This window comes from Pyxicephalus adspersus, chromosome 12, assembly GCF_032062135.1.
Source record: "Pyxicephalus adspersus chromosome 12, UCB_Pads_2.0, whole genome shotgun sequence".
Lineage (NCBI taxonomy): Eukaryota > Metazoa > Chordata > Amphibia > Anura > Pyxicephalidae > Pyxicephalus > Pyxicephalus adspersus.
In genome coordinates, this window is record NC_092869.1 from 5,862,922 (window position 1) to 5,876,977 (window position 14,056).

The window sequence follows — 14,056 nt, forward strand, 5'->3', positions numbered from 1 at the left end:
CATGATCGCCAGTAAAAAGCTGTCGGATAAGCGCGGCTCCGTGCGCGAGCTTTTCCGGTTGTTGAATAGCGCGATCGCGCACGATTCCGGATCGCTAATACGAATGCGCGACCGATAATCCGATTTTGCTTGATGAATCAGGGGCATACCGTGAATAGTGAGAAGAGAATATGTGACCTCAGGTTGGACATTGTGATCACTGGATGCTGCAGAGGCTTCTGAAAGGCAAAGGGAGATCGGCAATGGTCACTTAACAGAATTATGTCTCAAATTTGAAAATTTAAATCACTTCTCCCATCTCCGGTCTTTTTACCAGATTCTATTTGAAATACAATGACCAAGATATAGAAATACACAAAACATGAAAAACGTGTTCCTTTTTGTGGGCAGCAGGTAATACACTAATACTCATCTGAATCCTCGGCTACTTTAGGCCACTCTACTTAAATGAGCAATAGATCCTTCACCAGAGGAAAAGAGACTGACCACTATATTATTTTCTACCTGCCTGGATTTATGTTTTAGGGCTTCCTCTGACAAGAAACATGAGAGATATATGTTTCATGCCACATTACATGTTTCTTGTAACATTCAGTTACAATGTTACATTTCAATGTGCATTATATGGCCAAACGTTTGTACATACCTGGCTGTCACATCTTCACAAGCTTGATGGACATCCCATTACAAAACGATGGCCATTAATATGGATTTGGTCTTTTTTGTGGCAATACCAGGCTGCACATTTCTGGGAAGGTATTTACAAGATTTTGAAGGATATCTGTGAGAATTTTTGCTCATTTAACTGGAAGAAAATTTGTGAGATCAAGTACTGATGTTGGATGAGAAGACCTGGATTACATTCAGTATTTTAATTTATCTTAAAGGTGTTCAGAAGAGCTAAGGTTAGGATTCTCTGCAGGCCACTTGAGTTCCTTCTAACCAAACTCATCACACCATTTCTTTCTGGAGCTGGCTTTGTACACACAAGCACAATCATGCTGGCACAGAAAATGGCTTTCCCACAACTGTCTAAAATGTCCTTAATGTGGCATTACCCCTCATTGGTATCACCCATCGCATTACCCCTTAGTCGTAACATCTGAACTTCACATATTTTAGGTATATACTGTAGTGTTTATTACTTTTCACATGGGTCACAGTATTACACCTGATAATGATAAGCTGATTTCTTTTGTAATAGTCAATATTATGAGCATGTGACAATTGTGTGCACATTTGTAATAATTCCTTGATGAATACTTACTGTAGATGAGCAACTCAGAAAGTTCTAAATCCAGAGACCTCCAGGCAGCTTTGGAAGAAGTTTATCAGTAGCTGCTTCTGTGATTGTCTCTGCACAGGTTACATTTATTATTATATTATTATATATTTACAAAGAAGCAGAAACGCGGAAGTCAATTTACCTATTTCTGGTTCTTGGGATTTAGCAGATGAATGACGTTTATGGCAAATAATGAGGGTCACCAGAATAGTAACAAGGAGGAGTAAGATGATGAGAGTCAGCGGGAGAATTATGAAAAGATTCCCATTATTAGGGTCTGTAAAAAGAAGATTATTATTATTATTATTATTAATAAACAGGATTTATATAGCGCCAACATATTACGCAGCGCTGTACATTAAATAGGGATGGCAAACGACAGACTAATACAGACAGTGATACAGGAGGAGAGGACCCTGCCCCGAAGAGCTTACAATCTAGTAGGTGGGGGAATTTCACTCACAATATGATGGGAGATATGTAGTGGTGGGAAGTAGTGATGGTTTCAGTTGACAGAAGAAGACGGGTAGGCAAGTTTGAAAAAATGGGTTTTGAGCGCTCTTTTAAATGAGCAGAAAGTAGGAGCAAGCCGAATAGGACAAGGAAGACCATTCCAGAGAGTTGGAGCAGCTCTAGAAAAGTCTTGTAACCGTGCGTGTGATGAGGTTATGAGTGAGGAAGTCATTAGTAGGTCATTGGAGGAGCGGAGAGAGCGGCAGGGGGAGTATTTTTTAACCATGTCAGAAATGTAAGTGGGACAATAACTGTGTAGGGATTTGAAGGCAAAGCACAGGAGCTTAAATTTGATTCTAAGGTGAAATGGAAGCCAATGGAGAGAACTACAAAGAGATGTAGCGGAAGAGGAGCGGAGGGAAGGATGGATGAGTCTGGCTGCAGCATTCATAATAGATTGTAGAGGAGAGAGTCGGGTTAGTGGAATACCAGAGAGAAGGATGTTACAGTAGTCCAGACGGGAGATGATAAGAGCATGTACAAGGAGTTTGGTGGATACTAATCAGTGTCATTATTTACGACATCATGCTAACCAGAGATATTCAGCAATAAATCAAATATAAAGATATTTGCAGAGCAAATGGAGTATCATAACAAATTACTTGCTGGTCCACATATCTGGCTTACTTACTTTAATTCTGACATACTTTAATTCTTCAGAAACAAAAACTGCAACAACAGCAGTGTCCCTTATACCCCAATAGGAACATCCTCAGCCCTGATGGCCAAAGGATCCTCCAGCAGATTCCTATACTCCAAATTGTAATCATATCGCATCATTCCAACTGGCATCCAAGTCAGGTTGCCTACGATTTGTCTCTCTACACTTGGATATCTCACCCCCAGTCAGTTACATCATGCTTACATTCTGAATAACTGGACTGACATGGTCTAGATGTCAGCTCACTTCCTCCTCTCGGCAGCAACCATTATAAAATGTGGGAGAAATGTTTTCAATGGCTAATGAGTAAGTTGGCTTAGTCAAAGACTGCTAAAAACATAGAGTATATACCTGAATATAAATTGATCTGAATATAAACCAAAGTGCCACCTTACTCACTTGAAAAAGCAAAACAATAAAACATACTTTGACCAAGGGCACAAATGCAGCAATCACTACTAATACACGAAACAATCACCAAAAGAAATGTTAATAAAATCAATATAAACTTTTTACTCTTTGGATTAGAGATATATTCCTGGTACCACATCTCTAATTTCACAACTTAATATTCAACAAGGTATTTAACAAGGTTCCTAAAGTATACCTAATACATAAGCTTAAAAGTTAATAATTTAATCAATTGTAATACACATAACATATATTAAATATATGTTACACAACTATCTACAAGAAACATTAGACCTTTTGGTTCATCTATTCAAAAAGGTAATCGCAGAATCTTTATCTTTCAAGTTTTTTTTTGGTTCTTAACGCGTTTCACCATTTGGCTTCATCAGATGGACTTTGATGAGCCATCAACAATATTAGAGAAAGCTAGGGCATATTTGCTGCAACAAAATTATATTGTGTTGTGATGGAACACTCAATTCAGAAAAAATTCAAATATGCATACAAGTTTTTTACTTGTTTTCCATCTAGTTCGATGGTTGCTTAACTAATAAGTATAGTCTTTATCGTGATGGTAAGGGTTAACATCTCATACCCAAGGCATTTCACCATTCGGCTTCATTAGGGGGGAAAGAGCATGTTGTCTTGAAATTCCAGTAAATAAATAATAGTAATAACAGTAATGAATTTACAGAAAATAAGAATGTTTGCAAAAAACAGAAAAAAAGATATTTTTGTACTTAAAAAATTCTCGGTGTAGTAAACAATATACATGATGTGTTATTTAATTGGTCAAATTGTGTTGATATTTATGTTACTTTCATTACTATACAGTATAAGACAACATGCTTTTTATCCCCTAATGAAGCTGAATGGCGAAACGCCTTGGGTATGAGACGTTAACACTTACCATCACGATAGGAACTATACTGTATTAGTTAAGCAACTATCTTTTCATATCAACTAGATAGAAAACAAGTAAAAAAATAACCTTGAATGCATATTTGAATGTTTTCTGAATTATTTGTTCAATCATAGTATAAGTTTGTTGCCGCAAGTATTTCCCAGCTTTCTTGTATTTTGTTTTGTATAAGGACAAAATTAGATTCCATTTAATCAATTCTCCTTAAAATCTGTACTCTTTAGTTGGCTCTAATTTTGGTATTTTTGTACATAATTGTTGGCCACTAGTTAATGTCAAGGCAAATGGTTTGTCTTTGACAGGTCTAATCTGTCAAACTAATAACATATGCAGTTCCAGCACATACCACAAGGCGTCACTCGAGTATAACTGGGGATTCTTTTTTTAATGGCATTTTGAAGGCAAAAATAAATAAAATCTCTGTTTATACTCAAATGTATACTTACATAATTTTTTTATACATGTTTTCCTAATAATGCAAATATACTACAGCAAAATCCATGTCTGTTAATAAGACTTCCCCTAATCAAGTCTTAATTTTGATTATGGCTATGCTTATTTTTTGGGCTTATGTTTTATTTATGTTTATTATTTCTGTGAAAGAAACTTAGCAGTAAGAGTGAATAAGAGAGAGAAAAAGAGAGGCTTTTGTGGGGCAAGACTCTTTTCTTAAAAAAAACCCTGAAGTTTATTTAAATAAGCATTCTAAAACTAAACACAGCTCTCCTACCCTAGCCCTCCGCTAACATAAGTGCACTAGTCTTGAAATCATAAAACAGTTACAGCATAAAAAATCATTGTATGTTTACAGCAATTGATTTGTTTCCCTTGCCGACGCGTTTTGACCCATGGGGCTTCTTCAGGGGTTTGGGGGACTTGGTGATATTGCTTAAACTTTTATCAGATAGAAAAAACATGATGCTGACTACTGCTTGAACATATACTAGATAAAATCCAATAAAGGATTGGATGTATTGGAAATGCCACTGTGATTGTGATTGGGAATGATTCACTGATGATTCAGCATTGATAATTGGTGGTAATTGTTCACAAATCACAGTATAAATGGTATGCGATAAAGGATTTACTTGGATCGTAAGAAGGAAACGATTTCAGAAGTGGATGAGGCTCTTCTGAAATAAATCTTGTACTGTCTGAAGCAATGAATCTTACCTCCTTCCTCTTTACCTGCATTAACATACAACTCACCCTCCCTAATCCCTAACACCCCTTTTTATAATCTGGGTCACCCTCCCTAATCACTAACACCCCTTCTTATAATCTGGTTCACCCTCCCTAATCCCTAAAACCCCTTCTTATAATCTGGGTCACCCTCCCTAATCACTAACACCCCTTCTTATAATCTGGGTCACCCTCCCTAATCACTAACACCCCTTCTTATAATCTGGGTCACCCTCTTTGAACACTAACACCTCCCCCTTATCAGATTTAACCAGTCAGATGGGCGGTGGGCACTGTTGTGCTTTTTGATTAGCAAGCACAGAAACCATATTGCAAACTGTTATTTTGTTCCCAAAATTAAAAGAAAAAGTTATGTTTACCTCTTATGTCCACATTTATTTCCATACTTCTCTTTTTCACACTTTTGGTTCTTACTTCACAGGAATAATTCCCGGAATCCTTTATCTCAGCTGATGTGACTTCATATTGATGAGATGAATTGAATCCCTGAATATTCTGTCCATTCTTGTAGAAAGCAAACTGCAGTTCAAGGTCATTTCTCATTGTTAGTACAGTTGTGTTACATATAAGGATCATTTGATTGCCTTCTTCTACCAAATCTGGGATCATCTCAATTTCAGGAGAGCATAGGAAAGTAATATAAGTGTAATCTTATCAGACAAGATCGCTATACAGATGTGTATATAGTAAAATCTTCCTCTGTTATGACAACACAATGGACAATGTTCTGCTCACCTTGTACCCGGATGTATATTATTTTACTGCTTTTTGTTATACTTTTGGTTGATGACCTCACATCACAGGAATAATTCCCAGAATCCTGCAGTTTAGCAGACTGGACCCAATATTGATCTGATAAACCATATCTCTGAACATTCCACCCATCTCTGTAGAAAGCAAACTGCAGATCTGTAGATGGAATGTGTGGACTACGTTTTGTATGGCAGGACAAGGTCATAGTGTCCATTTCTTTTATCTGATTTGTGCTCATTATTATTTCTGGGTCAATGAAAAACTCTGAAAGAAAGGATATAAGTAATACAAATGAACGTGACAGACATTTATATATAAAACTATATACAAAACTATATAAATACCAAAATAACATGCAATAAAAATACACTATCATCAGTCTTCAGAGGAACCAGAAAAAAATACTCAACATGTTTTGCAGCCATAACCACTGATAAATGAAGAAGAGAGAAGGGAAAATAATGACAGTCATTTGTTAGTATAAGGCAACATTAATATTATTTTCTAAAAATAAAAACTTTCTTGGATGTGCTCCCCAGCTATTATTTAACATGGATTTATGGCCAAAGCTCAAAACGCAGCCAAATGCTCTGATATACAAGATGTAATTCTGAAGTTTATTGTTGCAGCTCCTCAAATACAAAGATGTGGCCGGCATTCCATGTGGCAAAGCTGATCTAAGCTAATACTTAATACAAATACATAAGATATATAGTATGGTCTGAATTATTGTGATAGGCCCAATACTACATTTCAAAAGATTTAGGAAAACCTATACTTACAGATGTAAACTGAATAACACAAAAAAGTATCTAATCCTTTATGTAATTTAATTTAAAAAAGTAAGATGAAAAAATTATTACTATTATAACCAGTTTTTACTGCAATATTAACATTCAGTACAAAGGTTTCCTATACAGTATATTTTCTCTTCAGCTGGATGTCCTCAGCATCAGAACGACACTACAATTAATGCACAGTTCTTTCTTTCACAGTGATTTTTGTTCTAAATTCAAATACAAATCATTCAAAATATATATTAACCTAGTTATTCTCTGACTTGAAGACACATGTGCATATTCTCCAAAATTTGAAACAACAAAAATATATGAGGATTGAAAGAGACCCAAAAACCCATCAGATATTTGTTTGATCACATACATTTCCCAGCCAATACTTACCATTTATTTTAATATTCAACTCTTTACTCCTCTTTACTATTTTTCCACTTATTGTTCTCACTTCACAGTAATATTTCCCAGAATCCTCCAACTGAGCAGACTGGACTCCATATTGATCAGATGAACTGAATCTTTGAACAATCTGACCGTCTCTGTAGAATACAAACTGCAGTTCTGTGTCTGGTCTGTATGGAGAGACATTTGTATGACATGTCACAGTCACATTATCTCCTTCTGTTACCGGAAATGGGGTCACTTTTATTTCAGGAGGTGTGAACAGTTCTGAAAAATAGAAACATGCAACAGTTAACTTTTATTATTTTCCAAATATTTGATCCGGTAAGTTTTCTGATTTGACCAATTGATTCTCTTCTGAATCTACACTTGATGTAAATCCCTTTTGGTGCATCAACTTAGAAATAAAGAATTCATGTGTATGTATAATGGACTTTTCAACACAATTGGAAAATCAAACAATGTGTGACCAGTTTTAGTTCTCCTTGCATTGTAGGCTCTGTACCCACAGACCATCTGTAAGGATGTATAAAGATCTGGAATCCATTAAGCAGATAAGATTTTTATGACCAAAACGAACCATAATAAAATAAAGTTTATTGTTCGGGTTTAAATACCCTTTGAGGTTTGCAATTGAATGAACTAATTTTGATTTCTATTACTGATATTGGAGATAAACAAATATTTAATTGTTTTGACTCATGTATTTGTAAGTGGTAATACAGTATGAAATATTTTAAGTGGTAATACAGTTTTTTATTTACATGCTGATATCTGAGACATTAGAGTTGCTAGAAAGAAGGGCAACGTTTAATTTCAATTTTAGGTTTGTAGGTGAAATAAATGATTACTTTAAAGGGATGTATATGGTATGTTTTGGTCAAATACCACTAAATTTTGTACTTGCCATTTTTTTTAACATTTAACTCTTTACTCCTCTTTAATATTTTTCCACTTATTGTTGTCACGTCACAGTAATATGTCCCAGAATCCTCCAGCTGAGCGGACTGGACTCCATATTGATGAGAAGAACTGAATCTTTGAATAATCTGATTATCTCTATAGAATACAAACTGCAGTTCTGTGTCTGGTCTGTATGGAGATACATTTGTATGACATGTCACAGTCACATTATCTCCCTCTGTTATCGGAAATGGGGTCACTTTTATTTCAGGAAGTGTGAACAGTTCTGTAAAATACAAATATCAAACAGTAATAATCTATTATTTTCCAGTGTGTGATGTAACTGTCAAAGACATTGAAAATTAGAAACCATCTAAATTTTAAACTTCAAAAAAAAATGTGATGTATTGAAGATTGCCATTTTTTAGATGTCGTAGTCAATTTGGTTTTTTTTTTTTTTTTCATCAGGTGATCTGCCAGTAGCAGATCTTGTGTACAAAGCTCAATCATTATTACCCAAAGACAGAAAGTGTGTAAGTGCTTCATAACATTTCATTTTCAAGGCACTGGGGAGGGACCTTCCTCTTATTCCTCTCTAACAAACTACTGCAAAGAACATAAAGTTTTGGGCCAGAAGATAATTTCATCAATAGGGGATGAACAGGGACTGGCCAGCATTGGCACCACTGCTGTGGCTCATAAGCAATCCCTGTCATGTAAGGGGCACTATCAAGGAATCTGGATGAGTATATCTTCCGTCACAAAAAAAACAACTATTTTTGTTCCACTGGGGTGGTTTAGAGAGGGATGAGATGGAGGGATGGGCAGATTTTTGGGGTTTACAATTTCTTTATGACAATAATGCTTAGTTGTCTTTTTACTGATTGTATTAAATCAAGTGATCTAAAATGATTTGAAGTTATTACATTGATTATAGGTACTACAGGTATGTATTTTTCTGTGTATTGAACTCTAAGAAAATGTATTTATCATACAGCCAAAAACATGACTATACGTTGTCCATGGCAGGTCAGATAACATAGTATGGTACAATACAGAATGACATATGATAGTGTATATTATGCATATATAGAGTATATAGGTGCTGCAATTTTATCTACATTAGGATATTTCTTGTCAATGCCATCCTTTAATTGCCACAAGAATATACAGAGACAAAAGTGAGGCGAATTAATAGAGCTGATCCCATACTCACACAGCTCAGAAGTAGGGATATATTCCTGGCAAAAATTAACACTTATGGGTATAAAATCTACACATCTTGACCCAAATCAATCTTTACAACTTACCTTTTATAGATATTGACGTTTCTCTGCTATATTCATTCCAGGTAAGGCTATTAATCTGCTTTCTACATTTATATTGTGAAGATTTTTCCAGGTTTATGTTTCTAATACGTAACTATTCCCAATCTCTGATGACAGAATTATCTTTGTAAAATATAGTCCGTCTTGAGGAATAATTAGGATAACTGTGACATCTCAGAGTCACATCATCACCTTCATGAACGTGGAGAGGAAGCTGCAGGATCACCCAGGCTGAAACACAAAACATACATACAATGTGTATTAGAAGGGTAATACCTTCTTTATGCATAATGTTGTTTGTCATATTTTGCAGCCTAAAAACTCACTGTGTTCAAATCTACATCGCCTAAAATGTTAGTTCTAATGATGTGCACTTATAACTATTATCACCCAAGATTCTAGCCCTCTAGCTTTGTATTATTTCAAGATATGGGGGTCACAAGTTTAAAAATGTTTAAAAATACAACATTGAAGGGTGCTGTTCAAAAATATATGCCCCCAGGAACCCTAAACATGCACATCTGAGACCCCAAGGGTAATTACCATAGCAAGGAGCATTTGGGTGGGGGCCATAAATTTATACCTGCCAGCTCACAAAACAGAAACATACAACTCTACCCTGTCCACTTCCCTTCTTTGAACCACAATTTTATTTTGAACGGGAAGGTGTAGAAAACTGAAAAACCTGCCCCACCCGAGTGTAAGAAACCTGTGGCTAACCCCCCACCAAAGTTTCATATTGATGGCACCATTAAAACATAAAAAATGTATCTATCATACTGTACTCTCCTGTCACATATAACTCTCCGCAACCTTTCTTTGAATCCCAATTTCTGGGAAACGGGGAGATGTAAGTGGCCTCAGGGGTCCCCAATTTGCATTTTTAATGCAAATTGTTTGAACACAGTGAGTTTTTAGGTGGCAGAATATGACAAGCAGCCATTACAGGGATAGTTATTAGACTGTGCAACTGATGTCACCCACTTGGTAACAAGATTTAATGAGGCAACTCAAGTTAGGTTACCAAACCAGTGACATTGTATGCAATGCACAGGGGCAGCCGGTACTTTAAGACTCCACACCCCCCTGCAGATTTAGTGAGGCATTTTCTTGCACATCTGCACTGAAGGAGGAATTCAGGCAATGCAACCAAGCAGAGGAACACTTCTTCCCATGTTTTGCTGCTGCTCTATGAAACTCATGCATGTAGATGTGGACATTTGGGCTGTCAATTCATTCTACACAATATTTCCAACTTGCGGGTGTGCTTCTGTGTCAGTGAGTGGTAGGGGCAGTGTGAAGATGGGTGGGTTGTAGGTGGATGTTGGGGTGAACAGAAAATATAAGCAGAGAATGGGCATGGAGGGCAAAGGGGCCCCCTAAATGAGTTCTGCAGAGGTGCCCACTGTTGGCTACATCCGCGAGTATCATGTAGTTCTCAAATATTGTCTGCCTGGATTTATAAATTGCAATTTTTACAGATGAAACAAATATGGTAAAATTAGCTTAGCCCAAAGTTGATTAAATCCCACAAAATGGTAATTTGAAACGCAAAAGGCAAATTACACCAAAACCTATAGGGTAGGGTGGACCATGATAGTCTGGAAATTTGTAGTGTTGAGGGTAAATGTACACAGGCAGTGTGTTCCTGTCTCTGACATCTATAGCTACAGGTAATCATACAGAGAATACATTTTTACATTTACTAACCATGACAAAAATGTGCTTGCAACTTAATTTTAAAGACACTGTTTGACAAAACCTCCACTCTTACACCTTACCAATGAACAAAAGAAAGCATTACTCAACCTGAAATCCAACAGAAATATTATCATTAACGCTTCGGACAAAGGCAGAAACGTTGCTGTCCTAGACATAGATCACTACAAAACCATCAGTCTGCAAATATTGAAAAATACAGAATGGTATCAACCCATCTCCCCATATGTCATTCAGATGTTTAGAAATGAACGTTACACTCTTATGAAATGCCTACTCCACCAATATAATTAATAAAGATACTAAAGATTATCTTTGGATTGAATTCCCATTAACACCCACTTCTTACATATTCCTCAAAGTTTACAAAATTGCCAGTTATTTCTGGCATTAATTCAATTTCATCAAATGCCAGTGAATTAGTCGATTCTTATTTACAACCACTGCTCATAAAAATACCATCTTACTTAGAAGATACCATCAAACTTTTGAAGATCACTAATCGGATGGAGATCCTGTCAAATACTATCCTAGTAGCAATAGATATTGAGGCCGTCTATAGCAGCATCCCTCATGGGACGGGCCTCCAAGCAATATCAGACTGCCTAAACAGAAATCGATATTTGGTTCCCGAAAAAAACACATTTACGAGGGGGTGCTGGGAGTTCCTGGCTTTGCCCAGAAAGAAGCGAGCCAGAGTTATGAAATAACACATTTATTCAACATATTCCCCCCTGAGACTGATGCACTTGGTACATCTTCAGATGTTTCTTCAAATTCGGGAACATATAATAGTCCGAAGGGGCCAGGTCAGGTGAGTAGGGGGGATGGTGGACCGATTGGAAACCCAGGGTGTTTAATTTGGCAGCCACAACGTTGGACGTGTGTGCAGGTGCATTGTCCTGCAAAAAAAGGATCCCTTTGGTCAACTTTCCACGATGGTTAGTCTTAATTGCCTTCTTCAGCTGGTCCAGGAAGTTAGCATAATACTGTCCGGTGATACTAGAGCACTGAGGTAAGTAGTCCACCAACAGAATACCGTCTTTGTCCCAGAAAACAGACGCCATGACTTTTTTGGACGATTTCTGGGTTCGGAACTTCTTTGGCCGCAGGGACTTGCTGTGGCGCCATTCCTTTCACTGTTCCTTGGTTTCAGGATCATAGATGTAGAGCCAGGTTTCATCCTCAGTCACTAACCTAGCCAAAAAGTTCTGTGCACCTTCAAAATGGGCCAAAACAGCTTTGGATGCTTCAACTCATTCCTCCTTCTGATCAATGTTGAAACATTTCTGCTCCCACTTCACTGAAAGCTTGCACATGTCTAGGATAGTGGTGTTAACAAACCTAAGACACTCCCTGAGATGTCAAGTGTCTGGGCGATCTTTTTTGTGGATATTCACCGGTCCTCAATAATCAATTCATAGACAGCATCACAGGTTGCCGGGTCAGTTGAGGTTGGGGGGCGCCCACTGCGGGGCTCATCTTCAACGGTGAAATGCCCAGTCTTGAAACGAGATATCCATGTTTTGACAGTGCTGTAGGAAGGACACTTCTCCCTCAGTGTTTGTGACATCTCCGTGTGAATGTCCTTTGCTGACTTTCCCTGGAGAAACAAAAACTTCATGACGGCCCGTAACTCCAAAGACGTGAAACTTGCTTGTTCCTCCGCCATCACAGCTTATCACTAAAAGAAAAAAACAGTTTTATGAATCGCAAAGACCTGATATTTGCACATTTGGTTGTCATATGCCCCCACACTCATTTTTCTATTTCATCTGGAAGGGGGCAAAGTCAGGAACAAAGTCAGCCCCCCGTACTGTATCTTATCCCTTTTACAGTACATACTGGAAAAAACATATTCACTTTTGATAATATCACCTATCCCCAAGTCCAGGAGGTTGCAATGAGGACCAATTGTGCCCCTACATATGCCAATATCTACCTGGGTGAATAGAAGAGAGATCTATTTAACACGATCAGAAAGAGCCCTTTCCAACACAACATCTTCTTGTGGAAAAGATACATCAATACATCCATGATGTCCTACTCTTATAAACTGGCTCAACAGAATCTCTCCAAATCTTCTTTAATTACATATAAGAGAACAATTACAACTTAAAATTTATGATGGAACACATTCAATTTTGACTTCCGTTTCTAGACCTTTCGGGGGAACTCAAACAATCAAATAAATACCACATTGTACAGAAAAACTAGGGCCAGGAATACCATCTTACATGCTACTTCGTCCAAAACATTTCATTAATTGCACCACAGCAGTAGTTATTCACCTAATAACCTGCGTATGTGGTAGTTTTTATATAGGAAAAACCAAGAGAACACTGAAAAAAAGGATCTACGAACACACTTATTCAATAGCTAATGGAAAAATAACTACACCCATAGGTTATCATGCGTGCCATCATGGAATAATAATATGCATACGTTATCTACAGGCCATTAGGTTTTTTGGCCTTGAACATATTCTGGCCAATCCAAGAGGAGGTGATATCAATACCAAACTACTACAATATGAATGCAAGTGGATATTCAATGTACAAGCTACTGAAACATCCAGTGTGAATGACGTCTTGAGCTTCAAACCATTCCTGAAAAATACCTAATATTATTCTACAACAAACCTCGATCCTTTTTTGCTGTATCATACGTCTATAGTTATGGTATTTTTACTCACTTTAGGAATGCTTATTGGTACACTTTTAAATCTCTTTTTTCTATCACTAACCCTCATGGGTCTATCAAACCTAACGCAAACATGATGACTTGGTGACATCTCATTGGGTCATGATCTCCCATCTCACTTTAATAGCATATCAAAATTGTTTGATAATGCATTGCCCCGGATGCAACTTATCTATCCATCAACATTTGTAGTCACTCACAATTATCCGGTACTTATGGAACATACTAGTACTTTTTCTAAACAAGACTTCTGGTACCCAATGTAATCTATATAAAAATTTTCCGGAATTCCTTTAGAATCTTTGAAATGTCATATTTATGGATATATGCTGTGTATGCTGGAATTTCTCTGGTAAAAGTCATATTAATGGGTATATGCTGTGTATATTTGGCAAAGTTACATTCAACATGCTATTAACAGTTGTTTCGTATTACTACCTTTTGTCACCCAACCAGCAC

At 37.0% G+C, this 14,056-nt stretch overlaps 1 protein-coding gene across 1 annotated transcript in view; it reads right to left on the minus strand.

Moving 5' to 3' along the window:
- LOC140342483 (Fc receptor-like protein 2) overlaps window positions 1-14,056 on the minus strand; it is a 44,805-nt gene that overhangs the window by 17,114 nt on the left and 13,635 nt on the right. The window contains exons 4-7 of the mRNA XM_072428681.1: window positions 9,158-9,269; window positions 7,852-8,133; window positions 6,930-7,211; window positions 5,731-6,012 (exon numbers count right to left, since the gene is read on the minus strand). Coding sequence (XP_072284782.1) covers window positions 5,731-6,012; window positions 6,930-7,211; window positions 7,852-8,133; window positions 9,158-9,269 — 958 coding nt within the window. The remainder of the gene's footprint in view (window positions 1-5,730; window positions 6,013-6,929; window positions 7,212-7,851; window positions 8,134-9,157; window positions 9,270-14,056) is intronic.